Source organism: Apodemus sylvaticus, chromosome 8 (genome assembly GCF_947179515.1).
Source record: "Apodemus sylvaticus chromosome 8, mApoSyl1.1, whole genome shotgun sequence".
NCBI classification, from domain to species: Eukaryota; Metazoa; Chordata; class Mammalia; order Rodentia; family Muridae; genus Apodemus; species Apodemus sylvaticus.
This window is the reverse complement of record NC_067479.1, coordinates 65,851,331-65,866,208: the sequence shown is the minus strand read 5'-3', so window position 1 is coordinate 65,866,208 and position 14,878 is coordinate 65,851,331. Positions and strand designations below refer to the sequence as shown.

Sequence of the window (14,878 nt, the reverse complement as noted above, 5' to 3'; positions counted from 1 at the left end):
GCTATATCAGTGCTTTACTTGGCATTTGATTACCGGTGAGAAAGAACTGCTTGTCTCATGATTATATTAGTCATTTATATTTTTATAGACTTTTTGTGTGATTGTTCATGGGCTCAATCAATTCAGTGTTTTGAAATCAAAGGATGGCAAAGCACTGAGCCACATTCCAAGCCTCCTTCAGTCACCATTTTGGTTTTTTGGTTTTTGTTTTGTTTTGAGACAGGACTTCTGGTAGCTTTGGCTGTCTTTGAATTCACTGTGGAGCAGGCTGGCACAGATATAATCGCTGGACTCAGCCTCCAAACTCTGTGTCTAAGGCCTATCAGCCACTAAGCCCAGTTGCCAGCATATTATGCCCGGAGTTTTGTGTGGGTCTGGGACAAAGCTTTCATTTGCACTGAGATTTTTTGGTGCTGTAGAAAAGAACTTGCCTGTTACAAAATACTTGATTATCTTGACCACACGCAATGGGGCGGGGCGGGGGGCGAGGGGAAGAGGGGCTTTTCATTGAATCGGAAATGCACTTTCCCCAAATTTGTTCTCCTAAAGGCCCAGACCTTCTCAGGCGGGACTCCTCCAGCTCGCTCGCCCTGCATTTACCTCGGGCTTTCAAGTTTGGATTGGAATCATCTTTTTCATCCTCTTTAATCACGGTCTCAGCATAGGAGGTGGAAATCAGGGTAGTGAGGGCAGCTGCTACGGGCGAGATACTTTAAAACCAGTTAAGTTCTTGCCTCCGAGGGGAACCGCAGTAGTGCCTTTCAGTACAGTTGGGTCAATGGAGCCCAATTGTTGGGACCTAGAAATCGCCGGGCCTGCTGGGTCCTGAGAAGCAGGCAAAGTGCGGTGAAGGGTTGGGCTGTGTTTTTGTTTTTGCTGTTCCTAAAAAATGCTAGGAACAACAAAAAAGAACCATCAACTCATCTCGTCGCGTTAGCGTCACTGGTGCACTTCCCAGAGGCTGGGCGACCGGGGCGGTGCGCAGGCGCGGGACGGCGGGGAGCAGAGGGCGTGGCCGCCGTTTCCATTTTGCCTTCGGGGCCCTGCTGGCGGAGGTGAGCGGTGTGCTTCGGTAGGGGCCAGGGGCGGGGAGTCGCTGGCCCAGCGCCCGCGGCCGGGGGACACCTGCGTGGGCGGTGACGGGCGGCAGCGGTCCCAGAATCACCATCGGGAAGGTCCAGGCGCCGCTGGGGAGGCGCCCTGTCCAGGAAAGGGCCAAGAACGCAGATTTGTGTGTTGACACTCTTTCTCCTTTCTCTACAGCATTCTCCAGTTTTACAGTCAAAACGTGAGGAAAATAAAGCCGGCGTTCTCCAGAGAAAGAGTAAGCTTGCCAAAAGCATATACTTCCTGGGAACAAAGGTAAACGGTAGTATTTTCCTTTATTATGTCCTGGTATTTATGAAGGGGAAAAATGCCCGATTTTATTAGTCCTAGGACCATTCCAGATGGAACTATAAAGAGTAAATATGCTTTCACTCACCTCCTTCAGTAGTAATAGGTGGCCTTTGTTCATATTTCAAAACTCATGGAATTGAAAATCCATGCTTGCCATTCATTTCTTTGGTAATTACTATATATAATTTAATAAACTTACGCTCTAAAGGAAGCAAAGGGATCCAGCAGCACTTCAGTGTGGTTTGTCGTAGCTGTTCAGCTCCTGGGTCTGTAGAGCAGGGCTTGAGCTTCCTGCAGCTCTCTAGACATTTGCATGAGGAACACTTTTAAAACTGAATGTCAGTATAGACATTCTTTGTGCTAGGACAATGAGCTCAATGGAGCTATTAATCAATTATGCCTTTTTCATTGAATGTTTTTGCTTTAAAATAAACCTTGAGGTATGCTAGCACCTTCTCCCCTGAACCACACCTCTGTCCTACTTAGTGGTAAGCATCAGTTTCACACAGCCTAGGGTCACCTACAAACTATCTGAACTGAGTAATTGTTTTCCAGATCGAACCTGGGCTCCAAAAGAAAGGCAGCTAAGCACGAACCTATTATAGGCAGGCAGCAGTCGCATTCCTGACCTGCACGTTCTGGTTGTGAGTGGGCTCCATGGTGGAAGGCATGGTTGTGGGGAATAGTAGGCAGTTTTGTCTTGAGTTCCTGTCTGACTTACCTCAGAGATGCAAGTGTCGGTTGATTTTGTGTAGCAGCAGAAAGGGCCAGGTCCAGTCCCAGATGACCCTCATCTTCAGGCTCCTGCCCGCCCTAGTGCTAACACCCAACTGTTCTTTTCATCTCTGCACTTATTTTTTGGTAGTTCTCACAGTAGAAAATCTCTTTCCAGTGAGCTACAACCTCAGCCCTGCTCCGTGCACGAAGTGACAGGGTTCATGCTTCTGTGTTTCTGGTACCCTGGTTGTATTTATTTTCAAGTACTATGAAGATGGTACTGTAGAGACCCTCTTTTATAAAAGGTAAAATAGATCTTTGTGAAAACTATAGTTTTAAGAGATTTTTAGAAATCTATGGAGTTTTGAATCCTAGAACTTTGAAAGCTCAAGGTCTGAGCCTTGGTAGTAGAGGGGCAAGGTGAGTTTGCTTAGGAAGTTAGCGGATTGGTTAACTACATTGGTTTTAAGCCCAGAGCTGATATTTTATTCCTACCCCTTTGTTCTCAAGAACATGCTACTAGTAACTGATTTAAATTGTTTTACATTTTAAGTCTGGGTGAATACAGTAATAATGTGACCTGTTCACTGTTTGCTAAGGTGATGAAATTCATGGATAGGTGGAGTGTTTTAGATTTCAGGATATGTTTGTACAAACTTATGTGTGTATGTACATGTGTGAATAGTACACACACACTTACACCATTTTACTTACTTTTAAAGACAGGTTCAGATATCAGTCTTCCTCCCAGTGCTGGGATTAAAGATATGTGCTACCATGTACTGCTATACACACTCTAGGAAGAATACCTGACAATCTTAAAATGGCTCAGCAGTAAAGATGCTTGCTTCCGGTGTTGACAGGACCTGAGTGACATGGTTGAAGAAAAGAACCAACACACACACACACACACACACACACACACACACACACACAAATGACTATTAAAAGATGGGCTTATTTCTTGAACCAGAATGGCCTCTAAGGGAATTATCTAAGGAAATGATCAGAGATAAGGAGGTTTTAATTAAAGCTTTTCTATGAAGTACCACACACAAAGCCATGTATGGTGCTGGGTCGTTATCCTAGGACTGGAGAGGCTGAGAGCCGGGTGGCTAGCTAGCCAATCTAGTCTACTTTGTAAGCTCTAGGCTAGTGTGAGCTTCTTTCCCACAAATCACCAAAAGCCCCCAAAACAAACAAGCAAACAAACAAAAATCCCCAAAACTAAGACAGTTCTTAAGTACTCTTAAGTCATGGTAAAGCTACTAAGCTGAGAGCCACCAGCCTTACCTTGGGATAATGCTTACAATGAAAGTTTAATTTTTAAGAGGACTTTTTATGATTATGTCTCTGTGGGTAAGTACAGGTGCCCATGGACACCAGGAGTGACAGCTCCCTTGGGGGCTGCAGTTATGAGCTGAGTGTGCTCTCCACTGCTGTGCACCTCTCCCACCCCAGGGTATGTGCCAGACCCATGACACTCCACTTAATCCCAATAAGATGGTATCTGTGAGTTCAAGGCCATCCTAGTCTACATAATGAGTTCAAGAACAGCTTTAAAATATATAAAGTCATTTTTCAATTCACTAGCTAGTCTTATTTCCTAGTGACCCGGTGTTTAGTATATCTAGTATATAGTTTTTCTATACTAGTTTTCTGTAGTATGTATTTCTAGCACACTCTAGCTATTGAATCTCCCTGGCAGGCAGGTCCTTATCTTCTAGCCCAGCATTCAGTAGCCTGAAGTAAGAGGGTTCTGGGACTACTGCACTCCATTGTAAAACCCTATCCCCCAGCCCCCAAATGCAAAATGTCAAACTGGGTGCCATCACCTTTCATCCCAGCACTAGGGAGGCCGAGGAGGACTGAGGAAAGTCCCTCCCCCAGAGCAGGCCTTGGCTGTCTGCAGGCATGCGTGTATGCAGATGTGGACCTGCACACATGCACAGATTTCTGTGACTGGCATGTGTGCTGCTCAGTGGTGTACTCTGTTCGGCATGTGCACTGCTGGACCTAATCCCTAGCTCCAACCTCCAGATTATTGTCTGATGGCCAGAGGAGTGCCGAGTATTCCATCCTATTTTGTTATTTTGGTAATATTTATGTATCCCTGAGTAAACTGAATATACTTATGAAATGAAATACTTATTACTGATTTTGGTTTTGGGTCTTAGGGGTTAAGGTACAATAGCAAATTTGGATTCCGTAATATATATAAAATATAATATATATGTTATATAAATATATATTAGTCCTATATTAGAAATAAGCATGTTAACTCATTTAAAGAAACACTGATAAAAATCATTGTATGTTACCAAAAAAATAATTTAGTAAAAATACCTCCCCTACTTTGAAAAAGGTGGCATTCTTTTTAGATTGACAGCTTTCTGTCTTTGGGGCAGACGCGGGGATGCTGCACTGGTGATTAGCCTAGTGCCCTAGTGCCCTGGGTATTTTGTTTGATTGAAAATAACTGTTATTTTGATTGACACACTCAAGAAAAATCTGGTTGTTGATAAATGGAGTAGTATTTTAGTAGATTTTTAAAAACGATTTATTTATTATTATATGTAAGTACACTGCAGCTCTCCTTAGGACACACCAGGAGAGGGCGTCAGATCTCATTACAGATGGTTGCGAGCCACCATGTGGGTGCTGGGATTTGACCTTTGGAAGAGCAGTCAGTGCTCTTAACCACTGACCCATCTCACGAGCCCTTTAGTAGATTTTTGAGATAATTTGCTGTTCTCCAATACTATAACCAAATATTAACAAATAGTATTTCTGTCTAGTGTATGAGATCATACTTATTGTAAGCTTATTTGTCTTTGTAACTTTTTTATTTTTTATTTCTGCAGTATTGGGAATTGAACTCAGGGCCTTGGCAAGTGCTCTACCCCTGAGCCACACTCCAACCCTTTGTTATATTTTAAACAAGTCTCTCTGATTTATAATATTGTTATAGAGACCTCCAAACATTGACATTTCATTTTATAATAGTCCCCAATAGCCCTCACATTTGTTAACTTTACTATTTATTAAAATCTTTAATGGGAAGATTACAAGTACATTTTGCAAAAACTCAAATTTTAACATAAAAACCCAGCCTTTCCCTTTTCGTTGTTGGAAGTATGGTGTTTCTGGAAGTAGCAAGCTCATTTTACTCATTTTCAAGATTTGTCAGCTACCTAAGTCTGCATACTGTTGGCTTCCATTGGTTTCCTAATGACAGCACCTGTCTCAGTTGGTAGCTTAGTCTGCTGAGCCTGTATTCCTTCCCAACCACACCTACTGGCCACACAAGTGCTTTTGTGTGTAGTTTGTGTGTACAAGAATCAGGAGTTGATAAAATGAGTAATTTTTGCAGCTTCATTAAGCTTTTATGTTTCTGAAATAGGGTCTCATGGTCCGGACTGGGTTGGAATGTGCTTTGAAGCTTTGAGCGGATATCCTTCTTTCTCTGTCTTTGAGTATTGGGATTATAAGTGTGTGCTTTAATCAGTGAGGCTAAGAACCCTTCCCATTGAATCGCTCCTCCCCCTTCCATTTGTGTGCCCTGGGAGAACACCGACTGTGTCTTCTAGACTTGCTTGATGCCTGTTAAAGTTCCAGCAATATCTACTTACCTCCTGTAGCTTTGATACAGTTGGTACAAATGTCGGTCAGTGTAGCACATCATTATGAGAATGCTTTTGGCTTCACTGGTTCTCTGGAAGAGGGACAAGGAGGTTTCTGCCCCTCAGAGAGAGGATTAATGCTGTAGTGTAGAGGATATAGGATGAGTTTGATTGTTTAAAAACAACCAATACAAATATAAAAATTCTCTCAGGCAACAACTGTGAAAATCCCCCTCATTTAACTTTTAGTCAAGGCTGAACTACAACTCCTGTGCTTCTTACATGATGAATCAGTGATCAAGGAAACACCTTTCCACCCTCTGATTTGTCCACAAGCCCTTTAATGAAGAACTTTGATACCAGTCAGTGGGAGGACATTAAACTAGTTGATGTGGATAAATTGTAATCTTGTCTTTGAAATAGAAAATATGCCAGTTTCCAGTAAAAAATAGAGTTCATGCTTGGGTTCATGCGTGCTTCTGTCTTTAAGTAGCATACCATTTCATATTTGTGGGCCCCAAAGTAAAGAGCTCATTCTGTTACAGACAGTGGGACTCTTTGTTTCTGACTTCTGTGGTAGTCAGCTCTGTTTTAAAACAATGTTGGGTCCTGTTGGCTCAGTTTGCAGTTGTCCCAGTCCTAACCCTGTCTCAGCAAAGGCTGTTGTTGGGAAGCTCTCACAAAGGCCTTGTGTGCAGAAGTGTTCTTGACCCAGTGAGAGTTAACTATGCCTTGTATACATGCCTTTCCCAGGTGTCTCCCATATATATATATATATATATATATATATATATTCATTCTTTGGTTATTTCAGTAGATCATTGGACTCACCAGAACTGTCTCTCTGGCAGGATGTGATGGAGCTGCTGGAAGAAGACCTCACATGCCCGATCTGCTGCAGTTTGTTTGATGACCCCCGAGTCTTGCCCTGCTCCCACAACTTCTGCAAAAAATGCTTAGAAGGGCTCTTGGAGGGGAATGTGCGGAATTCACTGTGGAGACCATCTCCATTCAAGTGTCCTACCTGCCGTAAGGAAACGTCAGCTACTGGAGTCAATAGTCTGCAGGTTAATTACTCCCTAAAAGGTATTGTGGAGAAATACAACAAAATCAAGATTTCTCCCAAAATGCCAGTGTGCAAAGGACATATGGGGCAGCCCCTCAACATTTTCTGTGTAACTGATATGAAGCTGATTTGTGGGATCTGTGCTACTCGTGGTGATCACACCAAGCATGTCTTCTCTTCTATTGAAGATGCTTACACTCAGGAAAGGGATGCCTTTGAGTCCCTCTTTAAGAGTTTTGAGACTTGGCGCCGGGGAGATGCTCTTTCCCGCTTGGACACTTTGGAAACAAATAAGAAGAAATCCCTCCAATTACTCACTAAAGATTCAGATAAAGTAAAAGAGTTTTTTGAGAAGTTACAACACACATTGGATCAAAAGAAGAATGAAATCCTGTCTGACTTTGAAACTATGAAGCTTGCAGTTATGCAAGCCTATGACCCAGAGATCAACAAAATCAACACTATTTTACAGGAGCAGCGGGTGGCCTTCAACATTGCTGAGGCTTTCAAAGATGTCTCAGAACCGATTATATTTTTGCAGCAGATGCAAGAGTTCAGGGAGAAAATCAAAGTCATCAAGGAAACTCCTTTGCCACTCTCTAATCTGCCCACAAGCCCTTTAATGAAGAATTTTGATACCAGTCAGTGGGGGGACATTAAACTAGTTGATGTGGATAAACTGTCTTTGCCTCAAGACACAGGCGTGTTTACTAGCAAGATTCCCTGGTACCCCTATCTGCTGCTCATGCTGGTAGTTCTGCTGGGTCTCCTCATATTCTTTGGCCCCACTGTATTCCTGGAGTGGTCTCCACTTGATGAATTGGCGTCTTGGAAAGACTGCCTTTCAAGCTTCAATTCTTACCTGAGTAAATCAGCTGATTTTGTAGAACAATCTCTTTTTTACTGGGAACAGATGACAGATGGGTTTTTCATTTTTAGTGAAAGAGTAAAAAATGTTAGTTTGGTGGCACTGAACAATGTGGCAGAATTTGTATGCAAATACAAACTATTATAAAGTCCTGATGGGATTGTTAAGAGAACACTGATCAAGATTCCAGTCTGTTTCTTTTCAAAGTATTTCTTTATAATGTTATTTGAAGTTTAATAGTCCTAAACCTTCCCTTCCTTTTTAAAGATGGCTTTAAAATAAATATTGTTTCTCTAAATTGGCTGAGTTTGTGCTGTGATAAGTGGAAGCGGGTGTATCTGTGTCTCATTGGTGATCTCCTAAGACTGGAACTTTGAGACCATCTAGGACAAGAAATAAGCATGAGGGGGAGGGGAGGTTACAGAGTAACACCACCTCTGAAACAAGCAGTACGTGAGTTCACACTGCATCTGTGCGTTAGAGCATAGCTAACACTGCATCCACGGGGCATCAAGCATCTGGGGAAGCAAAGCAGTTTTTCTGACTGAAAAATCCTAAGAAAGTAAAGACCATGAAACACTGCATTCCCAAGTTTGTTTTAAAGTGATTCCTTCCTCATGACAGTATCTTGTATCTCTCCCTCTTCTGTTTTGACAAACATCCAGTAGTCCTTCCGCAAGCCTCACAAGTATTGGAATCACAGTGACCTTTGTCCCTGTGAATTTTTCGCTAAAAGGTGATATAAGCTGGGCATGTGGTAAGGGCAGGAGTTGGGAAAGCCATCTTTTAACTGGTACCTAAAGCTGTGGTTGTGTTACATTAACTGTATAACCAACCCAGTTCACTTGCCTGCAGAATTTCAGGTGTAGTTAAGACTATCCTATGTATTAAGAGACCATTTATTAGTCACCAGGTGAAGGCTGGTGCTATCCTCTCTGCTCATTAAGAGAATGATGCTCACAGAAGTATTCTTTTCTCCTTGCTCAGAAGTCAAATGAAAACAAAAGAACCCATCCTTAAAACTGCTTTTAGTTAAGCTTTATTTTTGTCATGGCAGAATAGGCTCTTGAAGGCGCACCGAGTGGAGTGGGTTTTAGATTGCCGACTCTTGAATTTTGGTTGAGAATTGGTAACATGGTCAGGGATGAGGAAAGCTGCTCTGGAAAAGCATCTTCTGTATCCAGCCATGGGGTGGTCAGGGGGCTGAAGGCGAGGTAAAGGCCGCTCGCCGTAACAAGTCATGGTCTAGCTAGTAAATTACTAAGGGGGGTTCTAAAACCAGATAGTGTTTTCTATAAATTTTATCTTGGCCATAAGAGCTTGGTAAATGTCTGCAGAGAATGGTTTTTCTGCTCCTGATGACTTTGAAATACAGATTTAGGGTGTCAATGGAGAATGTTTTTTCAGTGCTGGAGACAGCAAGGGACAGGAAAGGAGTCTATTTGAAATCATGAGCTATATTGACATTCTGTTTCACTTGCTGCTTTTTCCACTTTACATACTGTAAGTTCCCAAGCAACTCACTTGCCAACACAGCTGTGGATACACTATTTGTCTTGACAATAGTCACCTTGGAATTTAGGTCTAGTTTTCTATCTCCACTTCCTTGTTTCTTTTATAACATGTATGTATGGTAGCAGGTTGAGTTAGAGTGTTTTTATAAGTGGGGTAATGGTCTGTAGCTACTAGTGTGACTCTAGGAAGGATGAGTGGTCAGGACCTCGTCACTTTGAATGTGGGAGGGAAGATATTCACAACAAGGCTCTCTACCCTCAAGCAGTTCCCTGCCTCTCGGTTGGCAGGCATGTTAGATGGCAGAGACCCAGAGTTCAAGACAGTTGATGGCCAGATTTTTGTGGATAGAGATGGTGCTTTATTTAGTTTCATTTTAGATTTTTTGAGAAATCATGAGCTTCTGTTACCCTCGGACTTCTCAGACCATCGTAGGCTTCAGAGAGAGGCTCTTTTCTATGAACTTGATTCTCTTGTTGATCTCTTAAGCCAGTACCTGCTCCAATCAAGATCTGCTATCATGGAGGTGCATTTCCTAAACCGAAATACTCAAGCCTTCTTCAGAGTGTTTGGCTCTTGCAGCAAAACAATTGAGATGCTAAGTAGGAGGATTATGATGTTTGTGGAGCGACCTCCAGCACTGGCCAGGGACAGTAACTCCCCTCTGGCTTTACCTCCACAAAGACCTTCTCACCATGACCTGCTTTTCCACTGTGGCTGTGACGGCACTGCGAACCACGCTGGAGTCAGGTAGTTTGAATGCTGAAGCATCTCTTCTATTCCAGTTTTCTGACTTTCTCTCAAAACTGACAGTTCTTTATGTCCAACTAAAACTCCTCTTGGCAAAAGAAAAAAAAGTTTAGAATAATGTTCAATAGAACAAGTACTTTCTAAACTTGCACACTTAAGAGACTGTTGGACAGGTAATAAACCAACACTGCCCAGGGAAACTAGAAACTGGTTACAAGAGGAGCTGATTCTCCAGATTATATCCCACTGCTAAGGAATGACTTAGGATGAATCAGCACATGCTTGGCTGCCACCTCAGAGAGGTTCAGTATGCCTGATTCCCTCACACACTATGCATTTATTCTTTCAGAACTTAAGTTTGCTGCTTTTCTTCAGCAGAGAAAAATATTTTTAAAGCTGGTTTCAGGCAGATAAATCTCCTGGCAAATTTAGTGTCCTGTCACTATCGCTCTGTTACTATTAAAAATGCTGGAATAGGCTGTCAGTATCTTAAGAATGGCTGCCTTGGTTTGTTTTATTTGCAATAAGATCTTGTTCTGTAGCTCTGGCTGGCCTGGAATTCTCACTGCCTCTGCCTCCCAGTGTTGGGATTGCAGGAGAGCACCACCACTGTACCTGCCTGTGCTGGAATCAAAGGTTGATTTCTGCCCTGTAGTAGGGGATGCACTGTCCCATACCCATTAAAAACGTCTTAGTGCTGTGTACCATTATTATCAACTGTGAAAGCTGGTTTTAACTTTTAGGAGGAAAATAGCTTCCATGCATTCATTACTTAAGAGCATTTAAAAACAAGTCACTTTTGAAGAGAGACATATTTTAGCTGTACAGTAGCCACCAGGAAGTATTCAATGCTTCCACAGCAGTCCCTTAAGTAAAGTTGAAAGAGTAAAAATCAAATAGACCATGAAGAAAATTGAAGGTCATGTTATCAAACTTTTAAATTCTGTTCTTTATCTTCATTGAGGAGGAAATACTTAAATTTTGTTTTAAATTTCAATCAAATGTTAATGACCTTTTTTTTTTTTTTTGGCATCCCTTTTCAGACAGAAACCTAAGGAAAAATGCCATCCTGGATTTTAGGAAGACACATGATAGGTGAAAAGATGTCTTGGAAATAATAAATTATCTACAGAAACAAGATTAGAAACTGAAGTTGAGCCAGGCAGTGGTGGCACACACCCTTAATCCCAGCACTTGGGAGGCAGAGGCAGGTGGATTTCTGAGTTCGAGGCCAGCCTGATCTACAGAGTGAGTTACAGGACAGCCAGGACTATACAGAGAAACCCTGTCTCGAAAAAAAAAAAAAAAAAAAACAAAAGATAACAACAACAAAAACCCAAACAAAAAAAACCCTCAACAAATCCAAACAAAAAAAGAAACTGAGGTTGGGTCATTGCATACATACTATACCAAGTGACTCCTGGATTTTTGTTACATGTTTCAGGAAAAGCACAGAATATTAATTTTTTTCAACTCAATCCTAAAAAGGCATATTAAATTTTCATAACAGATTAATTCCAAGACCAGAGTGTTTCTTTCTTTCTCTTTCTTTCTTCTTTCTTTCTTTCTTTCTTTCTTTCTTTCTTTCTTTCTTTCTTTCTTTCTTTCTTTCTTTTTCTTCTTTTTTTTTTTTTGAGATGGGTCTCATAGCTAGGGCTAACCTGGGCTGTCTCATCCTCCTGCATCTGCCTTCTGAGTGCTAAGATTATAGACTTCACCCAGCTTGTGGTGGGATTTTTGGTTGTTTTAAGTTTGGAGTTTCTTCTGGTGTTTAGAGAGTGCCAGTTTCAGAATAGATACAGAATCTATAAAATGACATGAACATTAATGGTGATTGAGTATATAACTAATTGGCAGGTTTTGCTAGTTTGTGGTCTATTCAGATGCTTTTGGATGGTGGATATGTTCCACTAAGCCTGGCTGGCTTCAATGTGTTCTTAGCATTCAATGGTGTGGTAGGCTTTTCTCTCAGGTTCTGGGTATGTATCTTTAGATGTCCATTCACGTGACAACACTGTTCAAGTAATGGCCTCAGGATTCTAGAGTCTCTGCTGTACCCATTTTCTGATTTCTCCTTTATAAACTAGATGAAAAAGCATAGTTGCCCTTAAATTTTTTAAAAATAAGGTGTGGTGATGGTGCTCAGTGGAAGAGTCCCTTGCCTGGGATGTACTGCAAGGCCCTGGGCTCCACCTGCAGCACTAGAAATGCAAGTTCCCATTCCTTTTTTCTTTAGTTCATCCACTTCTTAAACTTATGAAATCCTTTTCAATTTGACCTTAGAGGGAATCAGATACAATAGTTTTAGCTCACTGAGTTACTGTAAGAACATTCTACTTTTTTGTAAGTACATACTACTTGCTATTTGTATCCTAATAATCTTATGATATTCTGTGACTTTCTGACAAATGTTTCTAGACTGTATAATTTAGGTCTGAACTTGGAAGATGAAATGCTTTACTACTGTTAAAATTTTGTATCAAACACAATAAACCTTTCTTGAAATGTGCTTTGTAGCTTGATAATTTTTTAGCTGTTTGTTTTCTTTGCCAGTAAAAAGTTTTTGAACATGGTCTCTAGTGGTCACCATTTCATGACCTCAGTTCATGACTAGTTTTACCCCCGTGAAACTATATAGTGTCTACCTGACACTAACCTAAGCCTTATGTCACATTATTAGAACAAACAGTGGGAAGTCACAAAAATATCCTTAATATATTTTCTGTGCTATATTGCCATTATTAAAGCAAACATGGGTTTATGTGCTGACATTGTGGAATACTTAGTGGGTGGGTAAAGGGTTTTGCATTTTTAGATTTTGACTACCAGATTTTCTCTTCAATAAGTGGCAGCTACTGATGAAAAGATAGCAATAAATTGGAGTCTTGGAATTTTGCACCTTCAAATTTTAACCTGAAAAGGCTGGTTTGACAGGAATAAATCTCAAATTACAATGGCAGTATTAATGATTAGTGGAAAATTGTAAATATACAGTGTTAGTAAAAACAAATCAATTTAGTCAAATTGGGTTAAAGAAAAATTTTAAAAAACTGAAAATGAGTTTATATATATATATATATACACAGCAAGTTTAATTCTTTGACCAAGTTGACCAATGCAGAAAACAATTTCAATGAAAAGTCAACAATTTTGAATATATTTTTAAGTGTAACAGATAAATTGGAATCATGGTCTCTTTTAATATTCAGTTACTGATTTAAATTTGAAAATGAAGACGCAAAAGAAAAGGTTTTTTAAAAAAGGTTATGAGCCAGAAGGCACGGTGACAGAAGCCTTTAATCCTCGCACTTGGGAAGCAGAGGCAAGCAAATCTCTGATTTTGAAGCCAGCATGGTCTACAAAATGAATTCCAGCCTGGCTAGGGATACAAAGTAAGACTGTATAAAAAGCAAAGGTTGTTGCCATGCCTGGGGTGCACACCTGTAATACTAGCATTTTGTTTGAGGCAGAAGGATTGTGAATTTGAGGCAATCATGGTACACCGTGAAACCCTGTCTCTAAAAAAACTAAACAAGAAACCAACAACAAAAACAAAAGAGAAAGATATGATGCCTTTGAGGTTGTGAATACATTTCTATGTGTAGTTTTGTTATTAAAGGAATGCTTTGTGATTGACTACTTCTTTGTATGTCTCAGGTACATTTCCATAAAGCCCGATAATCGAAAATTGGCCAATGGAAGTAATGTCTTGGGCTTACTGGTTGACACTTTGTTAAAGGAAGACTTTCGTCTGGTCAGCACTAGAACACCGGCCTCTGGAGACAAAAGTGAATGTTATGTCTTTGAAAGGATAAAAAGTCCTCAAGTCCTTGGGATGAATAAAACACCCAAATCAGAAACTACCGCCATGCCAGCGCCATCTCAGAAGTAACACTGTTCTTTGGAAAGTCCTTACTGGGGCATGTATGTCAGATCTGTAATCAGTCTAACTTTGGGTTCCTCAAGCAGTGGTTAAAGCCATATTGCCTGTTCTCTTAAAACAGCACTGTACTCTGCTTTGCTCCTTTCCCCATGAACTCTCATAGCTTTTAGAAATAGGCTTTGAACTTGGACTGTGTCTAATCCTAGTTTAGTCATTTATTAGCTATGTGACTCCATTGAGACATTTAACACTTCTGTGTTTTAACTTCTATTAACTAGGAACAAAAACAAACAAAACAATGACAACAACAACAAAAACCCCTCCCCTCATAGGGTTCTGAGGGTGGTGGTTAAAGGAGACAAAGTCCTCCTTATGTTGCCTGGGTGTGGCAGGCATTCAGTAACTGTTATTAATGATAATGGTCATGGGTCACTTGTTTTTAAACCCATGTCTTCTCCAGGGCCTTGTTTTCTCCCTTGCCTTTTGTTTCTCTGCAGTGTCAGTGCGTTAGGGTTTTATTGCTGAAAGGAGACCCCATGACCATGGCAACTCTTATAAAGGAAAACATTTAATTGTGGCTTGCTTACAGTTTCATCATCATCACAGTGATAAGCATGGCAGTTTCCAGGCAGACAAGGTGCTGGAAGAGCCAAGAGTTCTACATCTTGATCTTTAGGCAACACTAAGCATAGCTTGAGCATAGGAGATCTCAAAGCTTGCCTCCATAGTGACACACTTCCTCAAACAAGGCCACACCTACTAATAGTGCCTACTCCCTATGGGTCAAGCATTCAAACACATGAGTCTATTGGGGACCATACTTACCAAAAACCGCCAGTCAGTGATTGAACCCTCATGCATACAAAGTAAGCTCTCTATTACTATGATTGTACCCCTCAGCAGATGATCCTTCTGTATAGATTTTTTGGGGGGGGGAGGGGGTGGATTTATTTTTTTCGAGACAGGGTTTCTCTGTATAGCCTTGGCTGTCCTGAAACTCACTCTGTAGACCAGGCTGGCCTCAGACTCAGAAATCAGCCTGCCTCTGCCTCCCAAGTGCT

The 14,878-nt window shown here is 41.1% G+C and overlaps 2 protein-coding genes across 3 annotated transcripts; both read left to right on the top strand.

Moving 5' to 3' along the window:
• Nucleotides 1-979: 979 nt before the first annotated feature.
• Trim13 (tripartite motif containing 13) lies at nt 980-7,945 on the top strand. Of its 2 annotated transcripts, none has more exons than XM_052191249.1 (3): nt 980-1,055; nt 1,264-1,362; nt 6,553-7,945. In XM_052191249.1, the coding sequence occupies exon 3, from the start codon at nt 6,596-6,598 to the stop codon at nt 7,817-7,819; it is 1,224 nt and encodes a 407-aa protein (XP_052047209.1). In that variant the 5' UTR covers nt 980-1,055; nt 1,264-1,362; nt 6,553-6,595; the 3' UTR covers nt 7,820-7,945. The 2 variants fall into 2 exon arrangements, with proteins under 2 accessions (XP_052047209.1, XP_052047210.1); XM_052191250.1 differs by having other exon boundaries at nt 6,590-7,943.
• A 148-nt stretch (nt 7,946-8,093) lies between these two features.
• Nucleotides 8,094-14,009, top strand: Kcnrg (potassium channel regulator). Its single transcript, XM_052191251.1, has 2 exons — nt 8,094-9,934; nt 13,592-14,009. The coding sequence occupies exons 1-2, from the start codon at nt 9,378-9,380 to the stop codon at nt 13,824-13,826; spliced, it is 792 nt and encodes a 263-aa protein (XP_052047211.1). The 5' UTR covers nt 8,094-9,377; the 3' UTR covers nt 13,827-14,009.
• Nucleotides 14,010-14,878: the final 869 nt, after the last annotated feature.

Coding starts and splice junctions, on each gene's coding strand:
- Trim13 (XM_052191249.1), top strand. CDS start 6,596: ATGGAGCTGCTGGAAGAAGACCTCACATGCCCGATCTGCTGCAGTTTG.
- Kcnrg (XM_052191251.1), top strand. CDS start 9,378: ATGAGTGGTCAGGACCTCGTCACTTTGAATGTGGGAGGGAAGATATTC. Junction 9,935..13,591: donor GCGAACCACGCTGGAGTCAG/GTAGTTTGAATG, acceptor TGTATGTCTCAG/GTACATTTCCATAAAGCCCG.